Source organism: Acinonyx jubatus, chromosome C1, assembly GCF_027475565.1.
Source record: "Acinonyx jubatus isolate Ajub_Pintada_27869175 chromosome C1, VMU_Ajub_asm_v1.0, whole genome shotgun sequence".
Classification (NCBI taxonomy): domain Eukaryota; kingdom Metazoa; phylum Chordata; class Mammalia; order Carnivora; family Felidae; genus Acinonyx; species Acinonyx jubatus.
In genome coordinates this window covers 155,927,780-155,949,924 of record NC_069381.1, presented here as the reverse complement: position 1 = coordinate 155,949,924, position 22,145 = coordinate 155,927,780, and the positions used below count along the sequence as shown (strand labels likewise).

The 22,145-nt window shown below is 33.7% G+C and overlaps 2 protein-coding genes across 8 annotated transcripts in view; one reads left to right on the top strand and one right to left on the bottom strand.

Moving 5' to 3' along the window:
• The window catches only part of CFAP210 (cilia and flagella associated protein 210), a 36,300-nt gene extending 19,862 nt beyond the window's left edge, over positions 1-16,438 (top strand). Inside the window, exons 6-9 of the mRNA XM_015085990.3 lie at positions 624-763; positions 3,074-3,266; positions 3,977-4,141; positions 9,638-16,438. Of these exons, the coding sequence (XP_014941476.2) occupies positions 624-763; positions 3,074-3,266; positions 3,977-4,141; positions 9,638-9,976 (837 nt within the window). The 3' untranslated portion in view covers positions 9,977-16,438. The remainder of the gene's footprint in view (positions 1-623; positions 764-3,073; positions 3,267-3,976; positions 4,142-9,637) is intronic.
• The window catches only part of PPIG (peptidylprolyl isomerase G), a 40,153-nt gene continuing 34,326 nt past the window's right edge, over positions 16,319-22,145 (bottom strand). For all 7 annotated transcript variants that reach the window (XM_015085941.3, XM_053215246.1, XM_027055539.2 and 4 more), the window contains 4 exons: positions 21,951-22,118; positions 20,441-20,528; positions 17,843-17,979; positions 16,319-17,655 (listed from right to left, as the gene is read on the bottom strand). In XM_015085941.3, coding sequence (XP_014941427.1) covers positions 16,545-17,655; positions 17,843-17,979; positions 20,441-20,528; positions 21,951-22,118 — 1,504 coding nt within the window. In that variant the 3' untranslated portion in view covers positions 16,319-16,544. The remainder of the gene's footprint in view (positions 17,656-17,842; positions 17,980-20,440; positions 20,529-21,950; positions 22,119-22,145) is intronic.

Sequence of the window (22,145 nt, the reverse complement as noted above, 5' to 3'; positions counted from 1 at the left end):
GCCCCTGCATTGTGTATCTTTTAAATATTTTTATTTTGTGTACCATATGATTGTATTAACTATTTAAACATTAAATGAAAATTGTATATATTTAATGTATTTTTTCTGATTATAAAATTATTTTTAATTACATATTTTAAGGAAATATTTGAAAGGAAATACAGAAAAGCATTAAGATGAAAAGTAACCTATATAATCTCATACCACAGAGATAACTATTAACATTTGATTCAATCCTTCCAGTTATATATACGTTACAAACTTACATCTGTATATGTGTATAAAACTGAGATTGCTATGTAGTATTTTATATTCTCCTTTCCCCCCACTTGCCCATTATATTGTTTGTATCTTCCCATGTCATTGAGAGTATAATTTACTTAGCCATTTCTTCATTATTAAAGATTGAGATTGTTTACAATTTTTCACTCTTATAAGTAACTTTGAGATAAAGCACATGGTACATAAAACTTAATGCACATCTCTGATTATTTCTTTGGGATAAGTTCCTGAGAGAGAAATAACTGAGTCAGAAACTGTGGCCATTTCACAAGTTTTTGTTAGATATTCGTATGTTGAAACATATTTCTGTGATAGGATAATACACAATTTTTTCCTTCAAGGAACATGTGAATGATAAAAATATCATCAAGGCTGTGGAACAGCAGCAGCAAGAGGAGGAGGATGAAAAGATCAGAAAATTTATCAAAGCAAAAAAGCGTCTTATGCAAATAGGGAAAGAAAAAGAAGCTGAAACACACAGGTAAGCTTTTAAAAATAACTTATGTAATTAAGTACTGTCTGAAATTATTATAAATCAGAAGTTGGAATATGAGAGTAATTTTTAAGAATAAGTCTTATTATTTTATATATGACTAGGGCATTCAGTGACATGATGATATCAATTGCAGCATGTGAGTTAGGGTTCCCTTGGAATATCAAGGAAATCAATCTGGTAGATGGTTGGAAATAGTGGAAATCTCTGCTGTGGGAGAGGGATTTGAGCTGGAGATGGCTTTGTGAGCCACTGATATAGAAGTGGTAGTTAGAACTGTGGATACAGATGAGCTTACTTATGGTGAGTAGGTAAAAAATGACGGTCCCTAGAGAAGTCCATAATTAAGGGTCAAATGGAGAAAGAAGATAATGTGGAGACCAAAGAATAGTTTTCAGAGATTGGAAGAAAACCAGAGAAACAAGAAAGGAAAGTTTCAATAAGAAGACAGCAGTCATTGGTGTTAGATCAATAGAGGGATTAAATGAGATTTTAAAAATGAAATGTTCATCAGATAGGGAGACCACTGCTCACCTTAGTGAGAAGTTTGAGATGAGGTGAGGGAGAGCAGAAGGCCAGTTGCAGTACATCCTGTTTCTGTCTAGATCTACTTTTCCCTTGTGCAAACTGTTCTGATGGCTTACATCACATGTATTTATTGAGGCCCATGAGGCTCTCCTAATTCCCAGCTGCCTCAGCCTCATCACTCAGACTTCATCTCATACTGTCCTCTCCTTTGTTGCCTCTTAGTCACTCACACTGAACTCCTGTGCCCTCTCTGAGGAATGCTCACCTTTAACTCTTTCAGATCATTATTCTGAAATATAGGGCCTTCATATAAGGCCTTCTTATTGAGGCCTTCCGTGACTACCTAAGTTAAAATTACAGCTCCACTCTCCACATTGCTTACCTGTTTAGGTAACCTGTTTAGGTTCCTTTCTTTTTCCTCATTGTGTGATATGGCACTATTTTAACTACTTACTTGGTTTACTCTCCGTCTACCCCAGCTATAATGAAAGTTCTATGAAAGCAGAGATTTTTAAGGTTTTTTTACTATTATGTCCCTAGCACCTGGAATAGAGTCTGGAGTATTGTAGGCAATCAATAAAAGTGTTTAGAATATTGTTTTTGAAAGCCTAGATGAAGTGTCACTTTTTCCACGAAACCTTTTTTTCTCATCTGCCTGTATCACTTTCTAGCTCTCTCATGGCACGTATCACCCTTTGCCTTGTATAGTTATTTGCATAAATGTCTTTTCTCCACTTTAGATTATAATTTCCTTGGGATATGCACTGTGTTCTTTCTTACCATTTCTCCCACATTTCTTTGCAAACTCACGCAATTATTTAGTAAATCTGTCATATCTAAATTTAAAAGTATTTTTCACCCAATCTTATATGAAAATACCCCTATTCCTTTAACAAATACATAGTTATTGTTGAATGTGTCAGGCACCATGCTTGGCTCTGAATTACAAGACTTACCTCGTCTCTGACCTCAGGAATCTCCTAGTATGAAAGGAGAGTTGTTTATCTTCATATGAATAGATGAAGTCAATAAGGTGCTATGAATAAATTGTAAACAGGATATAGTAATAGGATGGATTTCTTCAAGAGTTTGATAATTCTTACTAGTTATTTTTGAGATTTCATTTAAATAAATGTTGGGGTGCCTGGGTGGCTCGGTCGGTTGGGCGTCCAACTTAGGCTCAGGTCATGATCTCATAGTCCATGAGTTCGAGCCCCGCGTCGGGCTCTGTGCTGTCAGTTCAGAGCCTGGATCCTGCTTCAGATTCTGTATCTCCCTCTCTCCCTGCCCCTCCTCCACTCACACTCTGTCTTTCTCTATCAAAAAATGAATAAACGTTAAAAAAAATTTAAAAAAATAAAGAAATGCCTTTGATTTATTTTATAACCTAAGCCTCCAGTGTTCGAGTAGGAAGGGTATCTGATAACTTTTGAAAAAATTTTCATTGTGAGAATTTTAACACTTTATTTCCTGGACACACACACATGCACACACACAAGATATTACATACATTCCTCCCTTTGGATTTTTAAAATATCTTTTCTAAAATATTTTTATTCTTAAAAAAATAATAAAATAAAATAAACTTTATTCTAAAAATAAAGTATTAAAATTAGTTTCCACTTAAAATAATTAGTACATATAAAGAGCAATGGGGCTCCATTTAGTCTTGTAAAAGGCTATAAAATATATGATTTCTAATAAAATTATATTGGCTTCAAAACAAATCTATTCATGAAGATTTAACAAGTGCGGGTTATTTTGTTATAGGCTAATGGAAGAAAGGAGAGAAAGAATAAATAACTTCCTGAGTGAACTAATGAAAGAGAAACTCGACAATGAAGATTTGATTATTGCTAGACATACTGCAGAAGCTGAGGCTGAACGGGAAAAAAGAGAAAGAGAAAAATATGAAAAAAACAAGGCAGAATTAAAAGCGATTGAAGAACATAGAGCTGTTGTGGTAAGCAATTAAATTATAACAAATAAAAATAAAAAACAACAACAACAAATGTAAGCCCTTTCCATTGTAATTTCCACTCCCTCTGCCTCTCTGACAAAAAAAAAAACTAGCAAAGATTTGGAAAACAATGTATGAATTACCTGCCTATATTCTTGAAATCAAACTATGTTTACTTGCTAGCAGAATATCATGATAATCAATTACAAATAAGATATTGATAGATACAAAGATAGATGCTTCTGTTTCAGAACCATCTGAAATGCAAAAATTGTTATTCACTTAATATACATTTGAATGTTTTTAAGACAAACCAAGTAAAAATCACTCTATTGCATTTCTGTATTTGATCTTTCAGATAATCCTTATCTCCTACAAAATTGACTGTCATAACATTTCATTTGGATAGTTTATAGACATTGTAGCAATTAATTTTTTACCTACAAATATTCCTTTACCTTGAGAAGCTCTTGCCATCTGTTTCTCTATTTTATTTTTTTAAACCACCAATGTTACTCAAGTTTTCAGTGTTTCCTGTTATTGGAGAAATAGAAGAAAACTGGCCTTGTGGGAACCAGCCCAGGTGCATGTAAATTTTCCACTCTTGCGTTGCTCCTGGCTGGCTTTCTGCTTGGAGCTTTCTAACTCTGTGCTTTATTAGAGAGAACTGGTTGATAAAAACTTTTTTTTTTCCTTTACCTTTTAACATCTAGATGAAAAATAAAGAGGAAGAAGAAAGGCAGAGAAAACTAGAGGCTAAAAAACAATTGCTGGCTATCATGAAAGCAGATCAGATTTTCCAGGAGCATGAAAAGGAGAAAAAACGCAAAGCTGATAAGGAACATCAAAAAGTTCGAGATGCTCATATTCAGCAAATGGTAATTATTCTTAAATGTTTATACTTATCTTAGCAATAAATATGTAATGTAGAGTTCATGCTAGTTTTCTGTTTCCCAGGTGGTTTATTTTCTCAAATAAGATCAGGTGATCATTATGATTATGACACAATAAAATATATAAAAAATGTGAAGAGTTAGTTTCTGTTTTTATCTGTACTGAAGTTCCCATACTAAGTTTATGTCTTTTGCACAACTATTTTTCTTCAGTGTCTATTGTGCTTTAGTAAATATTAAAGAAAATGCAAATGCATATGTCAGGTCATAATGCTTATCTTCTTTTAGTTTTTCCCCTCTTTATAACTGTAACCCAGAGATTATGTTGACTGAGATCTCATAGATTTCAGAGTTGGGGTGAATAGGGGTACCAGAGATTTTAGAATATGTGTAGAGGACCTGGCATCCAATCATTTACGACTTAAACTGTTTTACAAAATGGCTATACCATTTTCCATTCCTACCAGCAACATATGCGAGGATAAGTTGTTCCACATCCTCTTCAACACTTAGTATCATTATCCTTTAATTTTAACTACTTATAGTGTAGTGATATCTCATGGTTTTGTTTTGCATTTCCCTAGTGACTAAGATTTTGAAGGTCTTTATACATCCTTCATAGCCATTTGTGTGCCTTCTTTTGTGAAGTGTCTATTAAAATCTTTTGTGTATTATTCAATTGGGTTTTCTTTTTTTGTTTTTCTTTAAAGTTTACTTATTTTTGAGAGAGAGTGAGAGCCCGAGCAAGGGAGGGGCAGAGAGAGGGAGAGGGAATCCTAAGCAGACCCAGCACTGTCAGTACAGAGCCTGATGTGGGGCTCAAACTCACAAACTGTGAGATCATGACCCGAGTCAAAACCAAGAGTCAGACGTTTAACCGACTGAGCCACCCAGGTGCCCCTGGATTGTTTGTTTTCTTATCATTGGGTTTTAACATTTTTTTAATATGGTAGAATATACATAAAATTTGCTATTTTATCCATTTTTCAGTGTATAGTTCAGGGCCATCAAGTGCATTTACTATCATCATTATCCATCTCCATAACTTTTTCATCATTCTATGCTGAAACTCTATACCATTAAACAGTAACTTTTCATTCCCCCTTCCTCCCAGTCCCTGGTAACCACTATTCTACTTTCTGTCTCTATGAGTTTGAATATTCCAGGTACCTCATATTAGTGGAATCATGCAATATTTGCCCTTTTGTATCTGTATTATTTTACTTAGCATAATGCCTTCAAGATTCATCCATGGATAATATTCCATTGTATGTACATTTTCTTTATACATACATCCATCAGTGGACATTTGGGTTGTATCCATCTTTTGGCTATTGTGTATAATGCTTCTGTGGTATACAAATACCTGTTGAGTCCTGCTTTTAATTATTTTGTGTATATGCACAGAAATAGAATTCCTGGATCATATGATAATTCTAGGTTTAACTTTTTAAAGAACCACCATTCTGTTTTCTATAAAGGTGAACCGTTTAACAATTCCCAACATCAATATTCAAGGGTTCTAATTTCTCCAATTCTCAACATTTGTTGTGTTCTGGGTTTGTTGGTTTTGTTGTTGTTTATAATAGCCATTGAAATAGGTTTGAAGTGGTATTTCACTTGTGGTTCTCATTTGCATTTCCCTAATGATTAGTGATGTTGAGCATCTTTTCATGTTTATTGGCCAGTTCTATTCAGCATAGATGGGTTAGCAATAAACCATTTCAGTTTATGTATTTATGGAAATAACTTTGTTTTCATTTCATTGGGTATAAAATTACTGGATATCATTTTCCCCCAGCCCTTTGAATATATTGTTCCAATGTCTTCTGGCCTTCATTGTTTATAATTAGAAACCTACCATTAATCATATTGTTGGTCCCCTAAATGTGATATATCATTTTTCTCTTGCTGGTTTCAAAATTTTCTCTTTATTTTTGGCTTTCAGCAGATTGACAGTTTGATAGTCAACCAATAATGTGGGTGGAGTTCAGTTCAGTTACGTTAAGCCAATAATGCTGTTACTCCTGCTATATAATTTGTGTATGGGTTGAGGATGTTATTTCTAAGAACAGCAAATTCACAGTTTCCCCTGGCTTTTAATCTTTGCTTAGCTCACTGGGGTCTCCTGTGTGAATGTGTAGTTTACCAATTAGTCAAGGATGTTCATAGAGTTTATTATTTCAGTCCTTCTCTACCCATCTCACTTCCAGAAACTCATCCTTAAATTTCTAGCCGCTTTGCTACTCAACCCAAATGAAATCTGCCATCATTGTCCAGCAAACCTGCAAGTTTTCACCACCTGAGCTGAAGAGATAGCAATGGCCCCCAGACAAGAATGCCATAAACTTGCGATTCTTACCTGATTTAGTAGCAGTTTTTCATGAAAACACATTTGTCAAGTAGCTGCCTATACATTGTCACTTAACAGTGCTCTGAAATGGGGATTTTAATAATTTTTAATAACAAGTTTGTTTTTTGTGGAGGCGAAATGGCTAACTTCCTCATGTAGCCATTGCCAGAAGTAGGATCTGCCCAATTATTTTGAAGCAAATCCCAGATATCATTTCATCAACATACATTTCAGTATGTATCTCTAAAACTCAGGGACTCTATAAATTTACACAATCATAATTTTATTATCATGTCTAAATCAATTAATATTCAGTGTTTAAATTTCCTTCAAATTGTCTCATATTTTTTAGTTTGTTGGTTTTGTTTAATTTTTTTTTAAGTATGCTCTACACCCCACGTGAGGTTTAAATTCACAACCCTGAGATCAAGAGTCGCATGCTCTACCAACTGAGCCAGCCAGGCGCCCCTTAGTTTGTTGTTTTAATCAGGATCAAATAAGGTCTGTATATTCTATGTGGTTGATATGTCTTTTAAGTCTCTTTTATCTAACACTCCTCCTCCACCCCTATCCTCTCTTTTTTGTCTTAAGTTCTGCCTTTTTGTCTTTATTGTGTTTGTCTTGCAATTTATTAGTTGGGGCGTTTTACTAGTTGACAGAGTTTCTTGTCTTTTGGAATTACTACAGTCGGATTTTTATGGTTGAATCCCTGTGATGTAGTTTATTATGTTCCCTGCATTTCAGATACAATTTAATTTGGGTCAGATTCAGGTTCAAATCTTTTGGTGAAAATTCTTAGGTGGTGTTAATTCCATCAGAAGGCACTTAATGACTGTTGTCATTTTCTGTGACATGAACAGCCTTTGATGATCATTGCTTGATCTCTTAGTTCATGAGGTGGCAAGACATTGATATTCTCTCATTTCTTCGTACTCATATGCTCAAGTCATCAAAGAACTTTTCAGGATCAACAATTTGGCATCCCTCCGGTACATTTTTTAAAGACAGGATAAATGCTTGATAATTTCCCTTTATTTTCCAGTATTCAAAATAATTAGTTCTCTAGCATCCTCTAAAGATGCTTATTACTTTAGCCCCATCTGTTATAATTTTTAGGATTGTAAAACAATATTTTTGAAGTTTCTTTATAAATCTATTTATGGTTAATGCATATCAAAATTGAGGCATCAATCTTATGATCCATTATGGTAATCCTTCACTTCCATTGTCACTTCCTTTCTGTACTTCCTTAATGTCTTTCTACAAATTGCTGCCAAACGAACATATCCTAATTTCCCTGCAAGTTCCCAAATTATAGCATTTTACCTTTTATGAGAGTGTTTTTGTGCTTTTGTTTCTTAATCTTTTTGAACATCATTTTCTGCCTTTTCAAACTTTTGATATTGTATATTGTATCACCAATTCAACAAATAGCACATAAAGACTTTTTTTAAACATAGAAGACTTAATTTCGAATTGTAGGACTAATAAAAATTTGGTATTTCATATTGTTATGGTTGCTCTATTTCCTTATAAATTTCAATTTATGGTGGATATCACATTTGGGCTACTATTTTATACTGAAGTATTGGTTACTGATTTAGAAAAATATTTTCACGAATATTAAATATATTTATAAGTAGACAAAAATCACAAAACGTTTGACAAGCTCAGCATTTCTTAAAATGCTAAGACAAAAAGTTTTCAGACTTCATTAAAATATAAACAGTGAGGGGCGCCTGGGTGGCTCAGTCGGTTAAGCGTCCGACTTCAGCTCAGGTCATGATCTCGCGGTGCATGGGTTCGAGCCCCGCGTCGGGCTCTGGGCTGATGGCTCAGAGCCTGGAGCCTGCTTCTGATTATGTTGTCTCCCTCTCCCTCTGCCCCTCCCCCGTTCATGCTCTGTCTCTCTCTGTCTCAAAAATAAATAAACGTTAAAAAAAAATTTTTTAAATATAAACAGTGAAAAGAACAATGCTTTTGCAAATATGAGTTGAAAGAAAAAAAATTGAGATGTTGATAAATTGACTTTTGGTAAATTGCTGAGAGTACTTACTCCACCCAGTTCCAGATCAATCAACCTACATTGATAAATGCCACTCATTCCAGCTTCAAATTCCTGGGAAAAGAACATGTAATTGTTTTAATTTAGTTCAGATATTCACTGCTGATTTAATCTTATGTGGCTGGATTACATGGTATATCGGACTGATTTAGGACAGTGGGTTTGAGGGAGTTCCTTCAGAATAGTGGATGGTGGGGGGGTGAGGGAGGAGGAGTGGCTGGCTGGCTCTGTTGGAAGAACATGTGATTCTTGATCTCAGGGCTGTGAGTTTGAGCCCTATGTTGCGTGTAGAGATTATAAAAAAAAAAACAAAACAGTGGATAGGTCAGGGACAGTGATTGGTAGGTCTTCTACACCTGCCAAAGTACATTTTCTAAACGGTAGAAACAGCATTCTAACCTCAGTTGATTTTTACCTAAAGCTCATGCTTTTAACTATTTTGCTATATTATTTGCTTAAAGATATGGTATTGCATAAGGCTATTTTCACTGAGCCACTACTTTGAGCATACTACTGTGAGAAGCATGGGAGTTTCTGAAATAAATTATAGAGTATATACCAGTGCCCCCTGAACAACACAGGTTTGCACTGTGGGGGTCCACTTATACATGGATTTTTTTCAGTAAATACATGATTTTTTTTTTTTTTGAGATTTGCTACCATTTGAAAAAACTTGCAGATGAACCACATAGAAATTTTTTTAAAAATTAAGAAAAAGGAAAAAAAATTAAAAAATAAAAAAATAAAAATTAAGAAAAAAGTATTAAGAATGCAGCATTGAATACATATATGCATATGACGTGTTGACTTTATATTATCAGTTAGGCTTCTGATCAACAGTAAGTTATTAGTAAAATTTTGGGGAGTCAAATTTATACATGAATTCTTCACTGTGCCAGGAGTTGGTGTCCCTAACCCCCATGTTGTTCAAAGTCAGGTGTAGTTGTGAAGTCAGAACTTGTCATGTATCAATGAATTTAGAAAAAAGTATATATACAACTTCAAATGCTATGTTTATTTAGAAAATTGCACCAATATGAAATTGCATTTTCTTTCTTTATAGGCCAAAAATAAATTTAATGCAAAGCAAGAAAAACAAGCAGAATTAGAGCATTGCAGACTTACTGAAGCTCTTATGGCTGAAAAGGAGAAGGAATTTCAGGATTATGCCAGAGAAGTAATTGAACTTGAGTCGGAATCAAATAAATATATTTATCCTCTTGTAAAAGCTGTACAGGAAGGACATGGAGGTGGCCATGGACCTGTTTTTGTGGACAGAGGTGGAATAAGACCCAGTTATCAGGCAAATGATGTCACTGGAGTCCAGCTCCCTTTTTGTAACTCTCAGGGACCAAAATATAATTTTCAAAAGTCTAAGGGAAGGCTAGGTTTTACATGGTAGGAAAAGGTTTATTTTTGATTGAGAATATTAAGGTGTAACTAATATGAGCTACAAATAAATGAATTTTATGCTTATGATTTGTTAATAAAGCTGCTCATCTAAGTGCAATTATGTCTAATTGATTAACTACCAAAGTTTAATCCAAATCCCTTTAATACACATGACAACATGTGTAATTTTAGCCTTTAAAAAATATGTACTCAGGGGCATTAAGTATATTCATAATATTGTGTAATCATTACCATTATCTAGTTCCAGGACAATTATTTCATTGCTCCAACTGCAAAATCTATACGTAAGCAGTCACTTCCCATTCCCTCTCCTTCTCCCTAGCTTCTGGCAACCACTGATCTGGTTGGTCTCTATGGATTTGCCTATTTTGGGATATTTTATATAAATGGAATCACATTGTGGCCTTTTGTGTCCAGCCTATTTCATTTAGCTATTTTCAGGTTTTGTCCATGTTGTACCATTATCAGTACTTTGTTCCTTTTTTATAATTGAATTATATTCCATTGGAAATATTTTTCTCTTCAGCAGAAATTTATGTATTTATGCTTCAATACATAATTTTTAGTTTCAAAAAACACTACCGTTATTACTAACACCATGATTATGGAGTTTGATTCCTTTGTGGTTTATTTTATAGAGTATCTTGCTAGACATGTGCAAATTACTGTTTTCAAGTTACCTGACATAATTCTTCTGTAAGTAGTATTAACTACTTATGAGCAGTATTAACATATTATGAGCAATTTGATACACAGGTGACTGTGAGGATGATGGCATCCAATCTGACTGGAAGTCTTGAATTGTAGAATAAGTTTCACACATCCCATCGGTAAACTGTGCTTGAGTGAAATACAAATGATTTTCCTTTTTCACATGGATACTAAATTAGTATTTCTTTTGGCCTAGGGTTGCCACCACGTTAAAATTACCCAGATGCTAAGGCCCAATGAACTAATAGTCTGGAAACCTCTGCCATGTATCTTTTTTTTTTAATTCCGTATTAGAGAGTACTGTACATTATTTAGGGGTGATTATTAGTTTTGGATGAAACTCACTTCACATTATAAAACAGAGAACATGTTTCTACAAAATGGTTAATTTCATAAGTGTTTTATAATCAACTTGAGTGAAGAACACAGAACACCAAAGACATTACTAGTTTTTTTCCTTACATATACAGTTTGTTTTATTATTTTTAATTTTTTTTAACATTTATTTATTTTTGAGAGAGGGAGAGACAGAGCATGAATGGGGGAGGGTCAGAGAGAGAGGGAGACACAGAATCTGAAACAGGCTCCAGGCTCCGAGCTGCCAGCACAGAGCCCGACGCGGGGCTCGAACTCACGGACCGCGAGATCATGCCCTGAGCTGAAGTCGGACGCTCAACCGACTGAGCCACCCAGGCACCCCGATTGTTTTACTTTCAATTGGGCTGGGCTTTCTACTAGAGTTAAGCACATTAAAAACAAAAGCGCTATGCAAACTTTTAAAATTAATCACAAAACAACTAAGTGAAAATAACTGAGTTGTAAAGCACTCCAAGCAGTGGAAACACAACTGTTGTAACCTGCCAATTTGATAAATCCATAGCTAGGGGAGCCTGGGTGGCTCAGTTAAGCATCCAACTCTTGATTTCCACTCAGGTCATGATCTCAAGGTTTGTGGGATTGAGCCCTGCATTGGTCTTTGCACTGACAGCATGGAGCCTGCTTGGGATTCTTTCTCACCCTCTCTCTCTGCCCCTCCCACACTCATATTCTCTCTCTCTCTCTCAAAATAAATAAACTTAAAAAAAAAAAGAAAAAGAAATCCATAGCTAAAATGTGGGGCTAAGAAATTTGGGTATGGGGGTAGGAGGTATAAAAACTATGAATCAGTGCTTAAAAATAAAAAGTAAATACAGTATTAGGTTGGGAAATATGTTTAAGAAGGAAACCTAGAGAGCAATGAAAATAGGAAAAGCAAATTGATACTAAAAGTATTTTAATACACAATTAATTTACACAGTCCATATGAAGCACTCACATTTTTACATATTCTCCTGGCTAAATAAAGCATTTAAAAGCACTCCAGAATTTGAGAATTTAATATCACCTGTTAACACATACAAACCACTGAATGGTCAGAACATTTTTATCTAACCATATATATTTTCAGTGACTTTCAAGTTGGTGCATTTCCCCTAAATATATCTAATTTAAATAAAAATGAAACTAAACAAGAAACCAAAAACTAGACAATTTGTTTTACGAGTCAATTAACATCTATATGGCTTTACAATGTTAAGTGTTATATTAAAACTGGCAGGCACAGGATATAATACAGTGTTCCCAATGCTGAGAAATTTGGAGGAATTAAAAAGCAAATGGTAGCATTCCAGTAGATAGTAATACAAATTTCAAATCTAACCTTAAGTTTGCTGAGGCAAAAGACACATTGCAATCTGAAGCATTATGATTGAACATTTACACTAGAATTTATCTCCAAACCTTCTGGAAGTCATCACTGCTGATTAAATTCTTAAAGAAGTTCAGTATTGTGAAACTCTTTGCTCAGTTTTTCCTAATACAAATTCTATATCCCCATGGGTAAAATAAAAGTATTTTTTAGTTGATTTATCTTCATTATTTACTTTTAATAAAAATAAAGGTTGAATAACTAATACAACAGTAATTTTAAAAATACAAAACAAACTGTTATAGTTTATTTAATACAATGTTTAACTATAAAAGTTGATAGTTTCAGAGTTTAAATTCTGTAAAATGCAGTTTGCAGAAAACAGTTTTAACAGTTACTAGACTAATGATAAGAGAAGCAGCATTTTGAAACTAATTATACAATGTGACAACAGCTTTATTCCTAAATTTCATTAAAAAAATATACATCACAGTGACTTCTGAGCTAGGAAAAGAAGTGCATTAACTTCATTTAAGTTTTTCCCTTCCACAAAGAGAGCAGCCACAACTTTTAACATCTCCACATACAAATACCCAATTCGTTTATCAATCCTTCAAAGTACTAGAAACACACAAAAGAGAAACAAAATATACAGCATAGGCTTTTGGTAACACAGGAATTTGCTTTAAAAAAAAAAAAAAGCAGAAACACAAATTAATCCCACCACTTCCTCCTACACCTAAAAACAACACCCCTCAACAACTCCCTTCTCCAACCCTGCTGGTTTTTAATTTATGTGATTTTTCAGTATTTACATCTTGTGTCACACCACAGGCCAGAATTTGCATTTGTCTGAATCCTTTCAAGGCAGTTGGGAAACCCACTATGGGCAGGTGTCAGCCAATGCAGTACTTCCTGGAGTTTATTACTTTTTAAAACAAGTATTTGTAACAAAACATATCTTTTCACAATAAGGTTATAAATCTACAATCCTTGGAGAGTTTACTCAACTGTAAATGTATGAATACTAAATTGAATAATTACAGTACACATGACCAAAAGGAGACAGAAAAATACCCATTTTATGTTTCTTTATAACAACCAACTGTATATGGTATATATTTAAAGTACCTTCCAGTGAAGGTAAAGGGAACAAGTTTCTGTAGAAATTTACTATAAAAGGTTCAAAGTGTGATGAAAAAACCCTGCCACCTGGAGTAAAGCACAATGAGCTACTAAAAAAATTAAAAAAGAAAAAAAACTTGTTCCATATACCAACTTGAAAACAAATCAGAATTGTCCATTAATATCACTACTCAAAATACTGGAAACCCAATGTGTTCCTGTCCATAATATTAAGAAATATTTACTTCTCAGTTTAATATCTTTCACTGGGTACAAGAATCAAAGGCCATTCAGCAAAGCCAATATGAATCAGTATCACACTTGTGCAAAGACAGATTTAGCAAATTTTTTGAAATTTCTGTGAAGGCTTTGATTAAGAAATTCTATTAGAACGTACAATAATACTCTATGAACTCATTAACTGTAGAGTAATTTAAAAATATTTTAATGCAACCCAGTAGATTCTTTACATTAACATTAATCTCTCTGTAGTGTCAATTTCTGTGGCAGATGGTTAACCCAAAATAGAATGATATAATCATAAAAACAATTCTCAGATATCGCCAAACAATAAAATAAACCAATTAAATATCTTTAGCGAATATGAAGTTAAAGACAGTTGGAGGTAAATCATAAGCTCAGACATAACTATAAAATCAATCTGACAGGAAAGAAAGAGCCGGCTTTCAGGAAGGAGTATATTCAAAGTAAAAGCTAAAGGTGCCACAACTATTAAAAATGTAATGAAAGGACTGTTTGAGCTATGTGCTATTCAGATGCAAAGGCAGACTTGAGGTACAGTTAACGCTGTTTAATTATTTTCTAAATATTTTTTATATTCAGAAAATAAAATCTGATTGTCATCTCTCATCTCAATTTCTTTACCGTTATCTATTCTACTGTAAAAACAGTTTTTAAACGTCTATCGATCTTAGCACAGAGTTGCTCTTTTGATAATCAGGAGAATATTACTTTCAGAAATTTGAATTCTTCCCCTTATGGTTACTGGTCTGTAATTTTTAGTAGATAAAGCTCTGGAATCAGACAACATTAAGTATTTTTACTTAGCATGGGTTTATTGTTGTTATTAGAAATCCTTTCTTAAATAGCACCACCTTTCTTGAAGCTCAAATAGTTTATAACAAATTTTAAAAATGCAACTTACTGAATTTTAAGATAACTAGTTTAAAATATGTAACAGATTATATAGCTTGGAACTCAAGATTAAATCATCCCTAACTAAGGTAGGGTTTGTGGTCTAAGTCTCTAAGGAATCAATCACCCCAGATTATCATAAATATCTATTACCATTATCATCAGGAAAATAAATTTAAAAGGACTCCACTGTGGAAATTTGCTTCAAGATAGTCCAAACAATTTTATAATCATTACCTACTATTCTTTATACAAACAGCTACCACAATGCCAAATGTGTCATTACTGTATTAATCAATACGGAAAGTATTATGTTAAGCACTGTTTTGCTCAGTACAAACAGCACTGAGTTAGTTACTGGGTTTTCCAAGAAGCTACCTTGGTTAAGAGGTGACACTACATTGACAAATATTAAAGTACAAAACACTCTAAAGGCTACTATTAATTGGAATTCTGAAATTTCTTCTCAAATGAGGCAGGTTTTGTGTTTGCTGGATGTTCAATATTTTATTTAGAAGAGAAAATACAGGAAAAAAGGCCACACATCACAAAAATAGCAATATACAACACACAAAAATTCTAAATGGACTTTGGGTATCTTTATTGTTTAACTCTGTAAGCTATCAAATTTTGCAACTTTCTACTCTACTCTATGTGGCAATGTTACACATGCCAAGCTAAAATAATGTTAACAATAATGGTACAAAGCCATCTGAATAGAAAGAAACCAGAGTCATAAACATGCTATACCCTATTGTGATACATATATAGAAAAGATGCATTTTCTTGCCATTTGAAACTCACAGCTATGAGATTTAGAGAAGCCAGCTCAAGTTAAAAAAACAAAACCAAAACAACAACCATGCAGAGCTATCACTCAACTCTATATAGATCAGTGGCCAAAAGAGAAATCTTGGAAGTTAATATGTCAATACTAACAATTTTTAGAATCTGTCTAACTTAAAAGACCTGCACAAGTGGTATATTTTAGTGAGTAAAGTATCCTCATTTTAGAGAAGGGTAATGATAATAAAAATAAAAGTGTTCCCCAAAGCAAAAGTTTCATCTCTTCAGATCAAAAGCAACATACAACTGAGAATTACAATCTCATCTTCTAAGGTAAGTTCTTGTCAAATGCTGTATAACAGCAAGTCAAACTCAATCAGTACATCAACTGAAAAAAAGTACTCAACTATTTTTGTAGACAGTTCAGTAAAACAAAACTTGGTAGGAAAAATATTAGTATGAATCAAGCTATGAATGAAATTAAAAAGAACATAGGAAGTGCAATATAAATATTTTAAAGCACAAATCACTAAAAAATCCAAAGTGATGACTTAAGGTCTCAAGTTATTAGGATCCTACTTTTCTGTGTAATTAAAAGCTGTTGTGCTGCTGCAAGCCTCTATTACAAATGTAGTCAGAAAATCTACACAAGATTTCTTCTATCTAGTGGCTTCTAAAGTTACTTTAAACATGAGAAACACAAGCTTATGTAACAATGTATTCCAACAATCAGTTACCCTTGTTTTGAACTGGCTGATCACACAAACTGGGATGTAGAAAAGCGTATTTGCTATTATTGGCTGATTGTTGCAACACAAAAATGCATACATGAAATAGTTAAACACAGCACACAGTATTACACCAAAATGTTTTTCTCATTTCAAGTTTATTAAAACTTTAGCAGTACAAATTATCCAGGTTGCAGATTATCAAAAGATCAACTCAATAAAGTCCACATTAAAAAAAAAAAAAAAGACAAACATAAAACCCAAAAACAATGAAAAGAGGGAAACAACATAAAGGAGATTCATCAGCAAGTCTTTAAAACTTAAAATTTGAGACAGAATGGAAATAAGAAGTTTACACAACTCACTCATCCACTTTTATCTTCATCTGTTCCAGGGCTTGATTCATGATCAAATTTTTTATTTTTATCATGTATGTGGTCATTTTCTTGACTCTTTGATTTTTGGTTTTCTTTTTCCACTGAGGACCTGGTCTTCTCATCCTCCTTATTTTTCAATGTGGAGAACTTTAATTCATTGTCCTGACTACTGTGTTTTATTTTTGAGAATGGACTTTGATCTCTATCAGCCTTTTTTTCCCTATTATTATTTGAGCTATTATGATCACGATTTTTAGAGTACATTCTCTTCTCACCCTCAGAATTTTCTTTTCTGTGTGAACTTTTACTTTCTTGGTTTCTATATTTTTCTTTGTTTCTGCTTTGACTTTCTTCTCTCTCTGAACTTCGTGAATCTCTCCTCCGCCTCCTCCTATCTTTACTTCTCGATCTTCCTGGTGTTGCTCTTCTCTCTCGGCTTCGGGACCTTCCTCTTCTCCTGTACTCTTGCTCCCTGTATCTATGGTACTCCTTGCTCCTGCTGCGATCTCGGTCATGGCTTCTAGATCGCACTCTTCTGCTCCTGTCCCTACTTCTGCTTCGGTCTCTTGTTCTACTATTGTAACTGTGTTTGCCTTTAGTGACATCACGTTCTCTACTCCTAGACTGTGCACGTCTATCTTTTTCCTTACTTTTATTATGATCATGCTCATTACTTTTTGATTCTAACTGTTTAGATTTCTCTTTACTTCTACTTCTTTCCTGATCTTTTCCTTTAGAATCACACTTTTCTTTTTCTTTAACAATCTCATGATCCCTTTCTTTACTCCTTGACCTCATCCTCTTTTCTTCATGTCTATTATGCTTTGTGTCTCTTTCTTTACTCTTTGATTTCTCTTTGCTCTTACTCCTACTTTTAGATTTGGCCCGTTTCTTCACTTTGTTTTTATTATATTTATCATCTTTTTCTGAATTTCTTCTGATGTCTCTCTCCTTACTGTTAGATTTATGGTCTTTAACTTTCTTTTCCTTTTCATTTTTTCTGTTTGGACTCTCAGACACATGCCTGTGATCAGTTATTTTTTTCTCTTTTACTCTAACTGGGCTTCTTTGATTTTCTTTTAGTTCATTTAATTCACTCCTAAAAATGAGAAAAAAAGTTTTTTGGAAGTTTTATTAGAAAAGGGATGGTATCCATTATTACCTAAAATGGTATTCTATTTTCCTTTAAATATTCAGAAATAAATGAAATGGCTATAAGTAAAACTTTATGCATAAGAGTAAAAAAATACTTGTCACTAATTTGAAATAATATAGTTAAATCTTACTTATCCCCTTTGATCCATCTTTCACCACTTGATACCCTCATTCTTTGTGCTCTCTGCATCTCTTGCCTCCAATGTGGAGGAGTCTCACTACGTCTGAAACGATCCCTTGATCTGGATCTAGAAGGAGTTCGGTAACGCTTAAGAAAATAAAAAGGGAAAAAAATTAACATATAAAAATATAAAAGCACTGCAATAATACCTGAAGTATATACATTTCTAGGTTCAAGTAAAATGTCTGGTATTTCTTATACCCTCTATAATAACTAAAATTTCCTAATTTTCAGGTATGAAACCAGTGAGGTGAAAATACTTTAAACATACTGTAAATTCCCAATAAAAAGCATTAGCCACACAAACTCTAGCCACTTATGTCCTCTCTGTAGAACTGTCCTATTTAAGTGATACTACTATCAAGTAGTACCCTTACAAGTAGAACCCTTACAAGTTGCCAAGTTCCAATTTGGAAATATATATTCTTGATGTGTCAAAGCAAACATTTCCCATATTATGAGAAAAACTGAGTAAATGCATTGATGTTCATTTATTCCACCAATATTTACTCAGCTCTTAGAATGGCCAACTGCTCTACCATGTATTGAGGAAACTTTAGTGAGCCAAGACATATCTGGATTTTGGTCTTTTAGAAGTTGTATTCTACAAGGCTAGGAAACCCACAGACAGATATATAATCACAGATACTAATAAGCATAAATGCAGCTATAATTAGAATCAGTGTAAAAGAAGTACAAGGTGCTCACAGAATATGTAACAGAGAGATCTGGCTTAGTACAGGGAAAGTTAAATATAACTTAAAAAGCTGAAAAATAACATGTATGAGGTATGAGAAATTACAAAGGCAAGGGTAATGAAAAGGAAGTAAAAGTGAGAATGGATGGGTAAGGAAGAACATGTGAAGCATGAAAAATATGATATTTGAAGGTTCTGAGACAGGAAAAATAGCATTTGTTAGAAATGATCACAAGATAGATCAGTATGGCTAAAGATAAAAACTGTAAGGGAAAGTAGTACTCGAGAGCACTGATAAGGTAAGCAAGGGCTAGATTTTGTGAGGTCTCATAGGCCATAGTAAAAATTGTAGATTTACCCTGAGATCAATGGCAAAGGAGTGATATAATCAGATTTTCATTTTTAAATGACTATTCTGGATGCTGTTTAGATAAAGAATTGTTATCAGTGATTCTCCAAATGTGATCTAGGGATCCCAAGACTCAGGGGATCTGTGAAGTCAAAACTATTTTCATCAGTGAATCATGTTACTTGCCTTTTTCACTTTTGTTCTTTCATTATCGTACAGGGGAGTTTTTCAGACTACCCGACATTTTAGTATCTTTGCTTTCATTGCTAATGGAATGTGTGCTTATACATTTCTACATTTTTAATAGTTCTTGGTTTTAATTTCTAAAACAGTAAATATAGATAGATACAATCCACATTACAAAATCTTTGGGTCCAAGACCCTAAGACAAAGAAGTTTGGGAGCTGCCATGAGAACAGTTAGAAGGCCACTTACAGTTCAGAGAATATACAAAGGTAAACTAAATTAAGGTGTGGGAGTAGAGCTTGAGAGAAACAGATGGATTTCAAAGTATTGAGAAGGTTGAACTGACAGGATTTGGTGATGGACAGCAGAGAAATGAAATCATTCTTGGGCTTTAAGTAACTACACAGGAGGTGGTATCTGTCACCCGGAACACGAACCTAAAGGAGAATTACGCCTAAAGAGGAACTGTTTATGCTCAGGATTATATATGCAGAATTTGAGGTGTTTGTGAGGCAACTAGCCAGCTGTCAGATAAACCCTGGTACCAGAAGAGCAAATGAGAATTATCAATATATGGTAGCCACTGAAGCCATGAGAGCGATGAGACCACCAAGGAGCAGGTGCACAACGAAAAGAGTTGGAACCCACGATACTACACTATGAAAGGCTAGCTACTGAAGTATGAACTGGCATTGGAAATTCAAAACAGACTGGCCAGAGACAGAAAGAAAATACGATGGAAGCAAAGGGCAAGAGTATTACAAGGAGAGAGATTAAGTAAGACAAAGACTGAAAGGACTCGCTGGATTTTGTGACATGTAGCTGACCATATAGCAAGTGCTATTTTCAACAGAACAGTAGAAGACAAACTGAAACAGTTTAGGAAGCAGGAAATGAGTAGGAAGTGAAGAAATAATAAACCAAGCATAGCTCGGTTTCTAAAAAGTTTTGAAAGCACAAGATATTTAAATTGATAGGGAGGATCCAGTAAAGAGAAAGAGAATGAGATAGAAGAACCAGGTTAATTTTTATGAATTTTTAACAAGATTAGCAATACAGTGGTCAGGAAGTAACACGGGGGCACAAAACATTGACTTCATTTTACACTGTGTACATGTAAAATCTATTAATATCCCATGCATTTTCAGTTTAGAAATACCAATATAAAGAAGTTACTATAAAAAGAGAATATATAATTGAATATCCATATCTACTCTAAATTTTAGTTACTTATGTACAAAACAGTATTTAAGAAACATTCGAAAATTATGATAAATGCCAATATTATCAAGATTTTTGGGAAAAGAATCACCTACCCTTGGTCCTCTTCCTTTAATTTTCCTGCCAGACCTAGTAACTAAAAGTCGCCTCTGGTATGAAGCAGGCTGGGAGTTAGGTGGATTACTAGAAGGAAGCAAGGGAAAAATTAAAACATACAATTTTATAAAAATGAATCTAGAAAATTTGGCTTTATGGATCTAAACTAATTTAAAAACTTAAAAATCAGTAGTTCTCAACCAGGAATGTTATCAATTCCTAGTAGGTATCTGGAAAAGTATGGAAGCATTTTTCAACTGTCAATGACTAGAGAGTGCTACTGGTACTTAGAGCCACGAGTCAGGAATGCTAAAGTCTTATAGTGCACGAGGATGAAGAACTAACTATTCTGCCCGCAAATGCCAGCTGTGTGCTGAGAAACACTGCTATATAACCATTTTTAAGATGAAATAAACTTGACAGTGTTAAGGAAAATCAACACAAGAGTTCATATAGCTCAGCATTGGTTGGATGCCACTGAGAGAACAATTTTAAAACTATCTTATTCCAAAGTAGCTTATAATCCCTTAGGCATTAAGCACTGTTAAAAGAACTATAGAGAAGAGTAATTAATGAGAAGTAAGCAGACACAAGCTGATGTGAATTAACAAAACGTTTACACCATGGTTTAGTACCAAAGTTTACATCAAAAAGGGAAAACTGTTTTCAAAAAATAATGAGTTAATACTTAATTAGCATAAACAATACACATATAAGTTATGTTTTGAAAAGTTGATTGTAAAGTAGTTCAAACATTTTCTCAGCAATATTTATTTCCTTAAAAATATTCTTTCTTAACACTTGAGGAAAAATTAACTCAATCCAAGCCATCAAAATTACCTCAAGTTTCACACAACTAAAACTTTTTTTTTTACACTAAGACTTATTTTTATATTTTTACTCTAGTGTGAAAGTACAGGGGAGATACTCTGAATTTTATTACTTTTATAACAACAAATTTCTAGTCATAAATAAGAAAAAGGTCTCAATCTTTTTTGTTTTTGTACATAATTATTAAAATGATTTATAAAGAATCAAAAAGCCTACTAATACTAATTACATGAATTTATGGAGAAAAATCTTCAAAGAAGTTCTATATGGTATTAATTTTCATTACTAGAATACTATAAATTAGACATGGAAAACAGCCTTTTTGCCCTATTAAAGGTTCTTACTTTTTTAAAAGTAAAGTTTAATATATTCAAATAACACCGTAAGCTTGTTTTAAATGGAATTGGTTTGAAGTGGAATTGGTACACATCTTTTTGGTATCTGCACTGCTTACTTTTTAAAAAGTAACTTTTTACTCAAAATCTGTTTGAATTAAGTTAGTTTATCTTATCAGCTATGTAGTTATTAGCAAAAAGGACCTTTGTTAGCATTATCCTTTTAAAAATATTTCAATGTTGGGACAAGGTCACCAATTAAATCTTGTTTAAAGTAAGACTTAAAAAAAAGTTCGATTATGAAGAGTGCAGGGCACTCTATAAGATATACACATTCACATACCACTCTCTCTCTCTCTCCCTTTCTCTGTTTTTCCTTTCTTTTTCATCCGCTTTAGGGGGACTTTTTCTCATTAGGAATCGATTTTCAGGTATAGGAGGGATCTCTTCTGGACGGACAGTAGACTGTGGTTGTGCTTCAAGATTTTCAGTCTCACTTTCGCTAGATGCGCTTAACAGAAAACACACAACACAAATT